General features: G+C 36.6%; 2 protein-coding genes across 2 annotated transcripts; both read right to left on the bottom strand.

Annotated features, from left to right (window-relative positions):
- Positions 1 to 886: 886 nt before the first annotated feature.
- On the bottom strand, positions 887 to 3,921 carry LOC132110085 (forkhead box protein N3-like). Its single transcript, XM_059516675.1, has 5 exons — positions 3,747 to 3,921; positions 2,722 to 3,299; positions 2,523 to 2,644; positions 2,319 to 2,374; positions 887 to 1,550 (listed from the first exon to the last, which is right to left on the bottom strand). The coding sequence occupies exons 2-5, from the start codon at positions 3,259 to 3,261 to the stop codon at positions 1,258 to 1,260; spliced, it is 1,011 nt and encodes a 336-aa protein (XP_059372658.1). The 5' UTR covers positions 3,262 to 3,299; positions 3,747 to 3,921; the 3' UTR covers positions 887 to 1,257.
- A 658-nt stretch (positions 3,922 to 4,579) lies between these two features.
- yif1a (Yip1 interacting factor homolog A (S. cerevisiae)) lies at positions 4,580 to 8,099 on the bottom strand. Its single transcript, XM_059515581.1, has 9 exons — positions 7,981 to 8,099; positions 7,636 to 7,674; positions 7,068 to 7,309; positions 6,786 to 6,890; positions 6,448 to 6,526; positions 5,904 to 5,961; positions 5,489 to 5,644; positions 5,286 to 5,379; positions 4,580 to 5,198 (listed from the first exon to the last, which is right to left on the bottom strand). The coding sequence occupies exons 2-9, from the start codon at positions 7,664 to 7,666 to the stop codon at positions 5,040 to 5,042; spliced, it is 924 nt and encodes a 307-aa protein (XP_059371564.1). The 5' UTR covers positions 7,667 to 7,674; positions 7,981 to 8,099; the 3' UTR covers positions 4,580 to 5,039.
- Positions 8,100 to 10,171: the final 2,072 nt, after the last annotated feature.

The following is a 10,171-nucleotide window of genomic DNA, read 5'->3' as shown; positions in this document are numbered from 1 at the left end:
AATGTAAATATTTGGCAATAAATTGTTAAATTAATTCACATGATTCATTAGGTAAGGGTAAGTGCAATACTATTACATTTCAAAAGATAACATACTGAAAATCTTGTGTTGACCCCACCCATACTACATCCTTATAATGATACAGTTAAGATTTAGGGTGGGGTTGTGGTTTAGTCCTGCCTGACAATATAGTCTTCCTATGGTGACAGCATATCCTGATAGATTACAAGCTGCTACTCACTTTTACAGTTCATCTATTACATTAGTATTGCATCTGAATAGTTTTCATGCCTTATGTTGTAGCTTCAAGTATGACAGTTTAAACTAATGGCGTGTCATCTCGAGTAGTTAGGTCAGATTTTCAGAACACTGGCCTTTTTCTTTCAAGCTACTGCAGAGCAACCTTTATCCAAAGTTTAAGATGTGTCATTTTTTATAAATGAATCCATATGAGAAGACATTAATTCACTCCTCAACATCCTCTGGTTAAATCTGTCATCTACTAAGAGCTTTATTCAGGTAAAGATTTCAACATAACATTTTAGTACTTTATTGCTACATGAGTTACACATGAAGAGGATAGGGTCAGAGTGTTATTTAGTGTCAGCTTACTAATATAAACGTGTGAATAAATCAAAATATGACATGCATCATACTACACAGAAAACTAATCACAACAGAACGTTGTAGCATGACAATAATCAACAATCAAGAAATAAGGGTTCGATATTAATCTTTCCATCTACCCAATCTAACAGCTGGCAGTTTATTTCAATAATACTTGAACATGTTCATAATTTTGAACAATTTCATACTGTAAAAAAACTTTGTTTCTTCAAAAATCACAACAGAACTTTATCCCTCTAATTTGAATTTAGCAAATTTAGAACAGCAAATCTTTAGAATAATCTTAATGGAAGGGATTTAAAATGGCAGGGAAGTGCATGAAATATTACTTTTCAACCATGACAGTAAACAATAAATATTTTGTTCTTTATAAAAGCATTTTGCAGATGCTTTATAACCTTTTATACACCAATACCAAGGATACCCTCACAGTGCTGTTGTCAGTCCCTACAAATGGTTTATTTAAATCACTAGATTTTTTTTTTAATTGCTTATGTTGCACCTTTCATGACAGTAAGTAAAAGTTCAGGCAGTTATAAAGTGCCAATAGTACATCAAGCCTAGAGTTCTCACAGTGTCCCCATCTCCCCATTAACCCTCCTTGCTTGTACACAGCACACAGGCAAGCTGTCAGTGGTTGCCTCCCGCGAGGTCAAGCAGTGACCCTGCAGCCTCCTGAGCCTCTGCATCAAGCTGCAGTATCTCAACCGACTCCAGGTCCAACTCACTGTCTCCTGGAAGAACCAGGTACTGATACTGCTGATACTGGTAATAGTGTAACTCAATGTAACCACTGTCTGCAAGTGGATCTTTCTCTGAATCCTCGCCGACAACCTCTGTCAGTTCCACAGACTCCATGGGGATCAGCTCCTCATGATCCGGTGTCAAAGAGCAAGGCGGGTTTGAAGACAGAGAATCTAGATCTGAGGAACAGTGAAATAGAAGAGTCTGTGATGGAATTAAGAGAAGTGTATCACACATAACCACAGTGGACTACAACCACTCTCTGTGACTCTCTTCTGTATAAAACCCACAGCTGCATATTTTCTTTTATTCACAAAAACAACTCTAATTCACGGTTACTGTACTACCGTATTATTACTATTCAATTAGTACTGTATGGTGAAAAATCTTTGCAAATGAAGAGAGAAAACGGTCTGTTATCTGAGACTTCTTTACTTAAGTGACCCTGTAGTAAAACAGCCTGACACAGAGAAGACGACCATAATGTCAACGTGGCTATAGGTTGCTAGGGTAATGTCCGGCCATTACCAAGACAACAGCTCACAAACATACCGTGTCTGGAAAAAGTGGATAAAGGCTAACAAAACAGTGCGTGCAGGAGAAACACCATATCACACAACACCATTTAACAGTTTGGGGTCATTAAGAATGAATACTGTAATTCAGCAAGGACACTTTTTTTTTAAAGATGACATTAAAGACATTTATAATGACATAGAATATATATATATATATATATATATATATATATATATATATATATATATATACTGTTCTTTTAAACTTTCTAATCAAAGAATCCTAAACAGCAGAACAACTGTTAATTCAATAATAATTCAGAATGTTTCTTGAGCAGCGAACAGGGATATTAGAATGATTTCTATTTCTAAAAAAAAATTAAACTACTAAAAAATTAAATTTAAAAGTCGTGTTCAGTTGTGGCTTACCTGAAATCTCCATAGTCTCACCCAAGGTGTTCTGCCCATTATCAGCCACCTCCAACCTGTTCATAATGGAGGTCAGATATACATATATCAGTATCCCGATGAATGAGTCATTTGCTCCTCTGCCGTTGTGCATAATACATCAATTAATTCAATATTAAGCCTTAAAAAGGCAGTGTGTATCATAAAAAACGAAATCAAACTCACAAAACAGGCTTGCTCAGCAAGTTACTATTGGTACGATGACAATAATGAGTTTTTCTAAGAACTTCCAGAAGAGCTGGCCGATATTCTGGACAAACACGCCATAATGAACCCTTTCCAACAGACTGCAAAACAAAGCAGGAATAATTCATTAAACAACTAATCAATATAGACTAAAGAGCTGACTGGAAGTCTGACGCACTTGACTCTTGTCTCGATGTATTCGTTGGAAGCTCTTGCTCAAGGAAAGGTTGTGTCGGACCGAGTTCCTCCATCCACCGGGAGCCTCTCTATAATAGGGGAAGTTGCCGACAATCCACTCATAAATACCTTTCACAGGGAGCCTCTTCTCAGGCGAATCTTCTATTGCCATGAAAATGAGACTGCTGAAAGAGTATGGGGGTTTGGCAGGGGAGAAAGGCAGCTGTTGGACGGGAATGGGATCTAACGTCTGGGGCAGTGTGCTGATTTTGGGCAGTGGCTGCAAAGGCAACAGGTTCCCTCTTTGATGCAGCCAGCTGAGGCAGGTCAGGTCATCCTGGTCAGATACTGTGGAGGGACTGAGGCAATGTGACCCTCCAGATGCCAGAGGGGTTGATGTAAAGTGAAGATAGGAGGACTGGGTGGATGGGGAGGAAGGGAAGGACGCAGGCTGTGGAAGAGAGGGAGATCGAGCTTCTGAGTTATTTTGAGGGGAATATAAAGGAGAATGGGGTGGCAGTGCTTGTGTGTATTTCTCCATTGGTCTGCCAGCTGCAAGATACAGGTCCACACATTCACCTGTTAATATTAATAGCGTAATATTAATGCATTGCACATTTACTTTTTTAAACAAGCACACATTTTAAAAAAAAATTCATAAGTAAATAACTTGAATGCGTTAAACCCAGGTAAGGAGACTGTATCAGTACTTTTTTCAATACTGATTACACAACAAGTAAATGATTGAGCAAGGTAGTCAACCGAGAAATAACATACCATTCAACTGGCGCTAAACAAACACTGGTATGATGGACAGCTCGCTGATAATTAATGCGAAATATGAATAAGAAAATTTAAAACAAATCGATTATTCTATCACCTGACAAACACAGAAAGCCAAGCCACGTGGTCTATATACACCTGAGAAAATGGCGCAAGAATATTAAGTTACATTTAGAATAATTACCCAAGCATTCATGCTCGGGTGAAGCCTTTATGTCAAGACAAAAAAAGCGAAAAACTTACCTAAACAAGTAGGAATGAATTTCTAGCATCCAGTCTCCGACTCTGTTCTGTTAGAAGTTTAAAGTCTTTGTCAAAGGTGTTTAAATATCTGCAAAAGAAGCTGTTATGTCTCGCACTATCCTGTCCTGTTTGCGCTCTGTCCTTTCCCGCGTTTCCTTGGAAACCAGAAGGACGCTTTGCAGCCGACCCCCCCCCCCCACAACCCCGTTAAAGAGACACTCATCAATTGAAACGAGTTTGTCTTTATTTTTGACATTCATTTTGGACGTTTGTACTTCTGTGTGACCATGGACAACAAATCCAAGTAATAATGGTCATTTTGTATTTATACGTCATCTGAAAACTGAATAAATAAGCTTTCCTTTGATGTATGGTTTGGCTGAGATACAAAGGTCTGAAGAAGAAAAAAATAATATTTCAACATTTTGAGAAAATGGCTTGTAAAGTTGTCCAAGTTGTCTAAGTCGTCTAAGTCCTTGGGAAAGCATATTACTTATCAAAAATGAAAATTTGATATATTTACAGTATGAAATTGTACAAAATATGTTCATGGAACATGATCTTTACTCAATATCCAAATGATTTTTGGCATTAAAAAAATCTATCATTTTGACCCAAACAATGTATTGTTAGCTATTGCTAAAAATGACTTTTTGGTTTTGTGGTCTAGGGTCAAATATTTGGTGGAAAATCATCTTATGATTATCTTTAAGTGTTTACAGCATCTGAACTGAAGCGTAATATGTATGTTGCACCTAATCTATCACGTGGTATTGTTTGTAGACTATTGGTATCATAAAATAACTGACAAGATATAAACAATTCTGCACATCTTAAAAGTCTAAATCATGGGATTTTATTTTGCTATAAAGAAGAAAACACTGCTGTTCATGAACAGAAAACCAGAAAAAGAAGGACACTTGAGTTGACCATGTGTTCACCGATTGCACATCACACAAGAATCACAGCACAGGGCAGATAAATCAGCATGCCTCTTAATGAAGTCTGGATTTTGTGACACTATAGTAGCATGGCAAAGACACAAGAGCAGTCAAACTGCTATATTCCCATTAACTCCATGTGAAAACAATGGCTGAAGAACACAATTAAATTATATTAAACAGTTGCTCTGCAGATGACAATGCTGACGAAGCCGATATTGAAGACCACATAAATCCTCCGTGAAAAAACACATCCATGGTAAGCCACTTTTCTGTAACAATGCCAAAATTTTAAACCATCCCAGTCCAGCATTGTCATTTTAAAGTTCCTTCATAGTATAAATACTGTAGGTCATCTGACCAAATGAGCGGTGAGCCAGTAAATGATGATTGGCTGAAAGGCAGCTAATGCCAAGGTAATGTACAAGCGAAAGTGGGGCTTGGCGCTCCCTCCGGCACCCATTGAGTCTGCAGAGAATGAAGACAGGATCTTCATTTTTAGAGAACGTACCTGAAGAAACATTCATTATAAAATTAATTGGAGAAATGTTTTGAAAAACGTACATATGTAAGCACCATATTTCTAAACAAAACTTACAATAAAAAACATGAGAGCACAAGAAGACCAAGCAAGAGCAACAAAGTAGCCATCACTGCCAAAGAACAGTCCACACAACACTGTGAAAATCATCCTGGGAAAAAAAAAAAACATCTTTAATGCTATATAAAACATGATCCCGTCACAAATTTGGCTCTTCCACTGTCATGTAAAATACAATATAATATCCAACCGAAACATACCCGACATATTTGTATCCACTGTAAGCAACAAGGTCAAACGTTGAGAGGTCTGTGTGAACTGTGAGCAAGTAAAGACTGAGCAACATGACAAGAACTTCAATGATGATCCAAACCAGAGCTGTGCTTGCACACAAACCCAAAACCTCTGGACTGAACCTGAACATGTAGAGAAAATGAAAAAATTATTAATCATGTCTCATATAAAACACTGTCAAAAAGATTACTTGAATGTGGCAGTGCTGAGGTTACTGATATGAATCCCATTTAGTAGGGTCGTTATTGAATGTTATAGGCTAATTTACTAATTAAATGTAATTTTTATATGAATCCCTTAGGCTGTCAAAGCACTCCAACATCCATAAAGTGGAAACATCAGTGTGTTAGTCAGTCTCCTGTAAAAACCACTACTACTCACCGTTTCTGGATTCCTAAAGCCATTCCAGCCAGTAAAATGTAAGTGATAAAAGCCATTGCTAGACGAAAGCAAAAAAAGTTTATGATGAAATCATAAGTGCAGACAACTAAACAACTTTATAAATTCCCAGATATATGGTTTCTGATCTGACTATATGGCAAAAGAATTGCAAGCATGGTACTGTTGCTCGTATTTAATGTACAGTCCTTGCATTAAATCCTAGTACTCAAGGGAGCAATAAAATCTCTGTGCCATTACGAGGAGTTATTTTTAAGGTAGCTAGGGATAAACATGTTCATAAAACCCAACTTTCTCAGCAAGATTCTCTTCAACTGATAATCTGCCATGACTTGACTTAAAACTGAAAGAGAATATTGGCAGTAGGAGAAGAAGAGTTTATTGAGAATCCACTAAAGTGGCACTTGTGGCAACAAAATGGCACAAATTGAAGATTAAGTTTGCATTCTTTAAAACAAGAGATTTAATGATGTTGCAGATCAATGATTTGTCCGGTTGCTCAGAATGATTAATAAATATTAATTACTGGGTATGTAGAGATCTGGAGCATTGACATCATGGCGCGGTATGAGGGGAGTGTCTCTGTGGTAACGTACTTCCCAGTCCTGATATCATCATAAAATACAAAATATAATAGCATACAAAAAAGTTAATTTTAAACCTGTTCAAAGAAGTGCAAGATAAAGCTTTTAAATTTTGCAATAAATTAGAATGCATCTGGGTGAAGTTTATTATAAAATGTATTATAAAGTAACAAGATATAAAAAAAACTTTACACTATATTTAATGCATATTGTAATTAAAATGAGAAAACAAAGTTAATACACAGTAATTATCTCTTTGATGCAGAAATTTATATTTTACCTGATGTGTGTATGGGAACATGAGGAGCAACAGTTTCTTCACAACATATTTGGTATCAACTGCAAAGAAATACTTCAGCTTGTTCACCGACATGAATCGGTTAATCTATAAGAGATGACAAGGTGGGAGAAAAATACAATCAATTGCACAATAAATATTGCTATTTAACATTTATCAGAAGCCAGATACAATGCATGATTGACGTCTACAGTTGGGTCAACTCTTTCCACTTCATTGACATAACATACACTGTGATACCTTAAGTTGAACATGGCATCTCACCTCTTTGTTCACAATATCCTTGCCTTGATTGGCAAGTGATGAGCCATACATCATGGCAGCACTGGCCATTGGATCAGCAAAGAGGTTTCCCACTCCGGGGTCTTGACCCCCTGCTGATGCATCAGCCATATTATATTCTGAACTATAGTAGTTCTGGCTGTTCATGGGTGGGGGCCCAGAACTGGTGTCATCAAAAAGAAGCGGACCCCCACTGGGAGGAGATGCTCTGGCTCTGGGTTTTGCTGCATGGGTGGAAAAAAAATTACTGATAAAGCAACATCACCTTTAGAGAATATCACACTTTTTTCAAATGTCATTCTTCAACTATGACCTATTATGTTAGTAACTAATAACAATATGATGTGGCAAAGAGTTAAAGTGTTCACAAAACACGTCATCAAACCAAGATATCTAATTAGGTCTAATTACTTAACAATCTGCGTTGCACTTTGACGCCAGACTGCTCGTGATGTAATCAATTTAGGCTCTGCTGATTTTAAAGTACAGTATGTTGTTGTCCACGAATCTAAAAGAGCAACAATGTTTTGCCAAGTTCTTCCATACGTACTTGCACGGTATCCATGCTGCTGGAAATCCATCTTCTCTGCTGTTTTGAATTCCAAAAACAACTTGATTAGCTTCAAATCTACAATACAACCGATTAAAGCCTGCCACTAATATGTTGCATCTGATGTCAGCATCAGACTACGTTACTAATAATACACTAGCTTGCTATGTAACGTTAGCTACTCTGAAAGATGCCTAACAAAAATGTCAGATTAATCTTGAATGCGGTACCAGAATTATTACTAAAACACTTAATTTTACGCGGATACAAATGATCGGTAGTCACCTATAATTTAAATGTAAAAGGTTGTTTTCTAAACAAGTTCTCGTGTTAGCTTATACTCACAGGTTTTCCTTCACCCTTACACCCCGTGTTGCCAGGTCCGCGGTTTTCTCGCCGAATATGGCTACTTTAACACTGTTGCCGCGGGTTGTTTTTCATGTTCGCGGGTTGAAACGACTATAGTAACATGATATTTATCCCCTGGTATGCGATTTTTAACCGGATACCCCCTTGAAACGCGTTTGGGCTAGTTTGAGCTAGTTTTGAGTAGCGATTGGGTGGGTTTTCTTGGGAAAACCTGGCAACCCTGCTTACACCCGCCTCACCTTGCTTCTCATTGGCTGATGATAAATGTGCCTGCGTGGCAGAGATTAAAAATACCCCAATTTAATTGGTTAAAATGACGATTGCGTAAACTGAAGTTCTAACATTTTGATTGGCTCTAAGCAAGGCAATAAAAAAAGAAGAAAAAAGAAAGTGGCCGGTGTAGTACAAGGCTACCGAAAGAGAAAATAAATCGTAAAACAGCGGCAAGTTTCACTCAGTTTATTAAGTTTCACACTTATTGAGTTTCACACTGGTTATCCCCTTTTCCCCCTGCGATTTTGTTTGTAGATTGTTACAATTATACTACAGTTTTTATACATTTTGAAAGACTTACAGCTTTTCATCAACTCACAACCCCCTCATGAAAACTGGTTTTACACTTGAATGACAAAAATATATGTTTGTGTGTGTGTGTGTGTGTGTGTGTGTGTGTGTGTGTGTGTGTGTGTGTGTGTGTGTGAACATTAAATAGCAAAACTAATGACACACCAGTCAGAATCTCGGGATGATATGAACACAGGTGAAGCTCACAGGTGATTATGTGTATTGGAAAATGAATCCTATTAGGAGACAAACAGGAACGAGAGGAGAAAACAAAAATGAAGGAGACGAGGTCAAATGTCATTTGTTGCTGATGAAATATAAAGCACTATAGTTGAACCTGTTGTCATGCATGGAATGGCCATAAGGACAACTGGCTCATCTACAGAGTTTTTACTCTACTTATACAGTACATTACAATTACAGTACATAGTAGAAGTTCTTCAGATGAGAGAACTTGAACTATTCTTGATACTGTACTGTAGCACACACTCTCAAACTCATGACTGTTTAATTGATTTGTAGTCAAGTATTTCTTATATGTACTGTGTCTGTGCAGAACTGAGAGTCGACTGTCTAGGAGTGGTAGAGAAAGTCTTTTGTCAGAAGACCAAGAAACTGCAATAGTATAACAAATAAGGATATTAGCAATACTGTAGTGCAACTTGGTAGAGGATACTGAATGTATTTATATATTTACAGCAACTGACAGTCTGTTCCAATGAGTTTAATGTATATTTTGATTTTCGTTTTTTTTTTTACTTTTCTCTTCTAGTTCTTTTCATGTACTGTAAGAACACTTTACAGTAGTGAAATGAAATTAAACGCTTCTTAAAGTTTATTGCTGAATGTTACTGTATTTGCACCGCTCAATTTATGCTGCATACTGTAACAGACACTGACTTGCAAAATGTTTCCTGTTTCCAAAAAGGAGGTTTTTGTAACAGTGTTTTGAATTGATCTTAATAGTGTTCTATAGGCAGAAAAATAGTCTGTGTATTTGACAGGTGTGTATGTTATCTCTGGCCAAAGTCTGACAAAAAAGAACGTGTTTTTGACTAAAATGTTTGACTTTGACCCGGGAGTTTGATGTTTGCACAAGTAGGTGTGTAGTTTTGACATTGTGTATATGTAGTTGTGAGAAAATAGTGAATTGTTTAATCAACTTTGTGTTAGCAATTGAGAAAAACTGTAAAATTTAATCTAATTCCAAGTACTTATGTGTGTGTGTCTGTGTATTTACACACTTTTTTATTGGTTAAATATACAATGAGCCATAATTTACAAAATAAAATAAAATAAAATAAAATAACAAGCTCAGTGACTATTTTTCACTTATTAGAACAAACTGGACTTATCTGTCCTCTTTATTAGTTACTGTTTTTGTGCAATCATGAATGTGAGACACTCCAGTGTATTCGTTGTAATAGGCCAAACAATTCACTAGTTAAATTTCTGATCATTTATGGCTTTTATTTGTTGAGTTGATGCATAATTATCATGTCACATTTAAATTTCCTTACTGCAAGAATGAAAATAATTTAAATAAAAACATTCATGATATTTAATAATTACACCTAAGTGTGTAAGAAATAATAAGCTTATT

Source organism: Carassius carassius, chromosome 29, assembly GCF_963082965.1.
Source record: "Carassius carassius chromosome 29, fCarCar2.1, whole genome shotgun sequence".
Classification (NCBI taxonomy): Eukaryota; Metazoa; Chordata; class Actinopteri; order Cypriniformes; family Cyprinidae; genus Carassius; species Carassius carassius.
This window is presented reverse-complemented; position numbering and strand designations above follow the sequence as displayed.

Bases quoted from the DNA above. Each gene is read 5' to 3' on its own strand.
- LOC132110085 (XM_059516675.1), bottom strand. From the start codon at position 3,261: ATGGAGAAATACACACAAGCACTGCCACCCCATTCTCCTTTATATTCC. The intron at 2,645-2,721 runs GTGCGTCAGACT...TTTGTTTTGCAG, and splicing joins TACATCGAGACAAGAGTCAA to TCTGTTGGAAAGGGTTCATT. The intron at 2,375-2,522 runs GTGAGTTTGATT...CATTATGAACAG, and splicing joins TTGCTGAGCAAGCCTGTTTT to GTTGGAGGTGGCTGATAATG.
- yif1a (XM_059515581.1), bottom strand. From the start codon at position 7,666: ATGGATTTCCAGCAGCATGGATACCGTGCAA. The intron at 7,310-7,635 runs GTACGTATGGAA...CCACCCATGCAG, and splicing joins GCAGCATGGATACCGTGCAA to CAAAACCCAGAGCCAGAGCA. The intron at 5,645-5,903 runs GTGAGTAGTAGT...CTACATGTTCAG, and splicing joins GCTTTAGGAATCCAGAAACG to GTTCAGTCCAGAGGTTTTGG.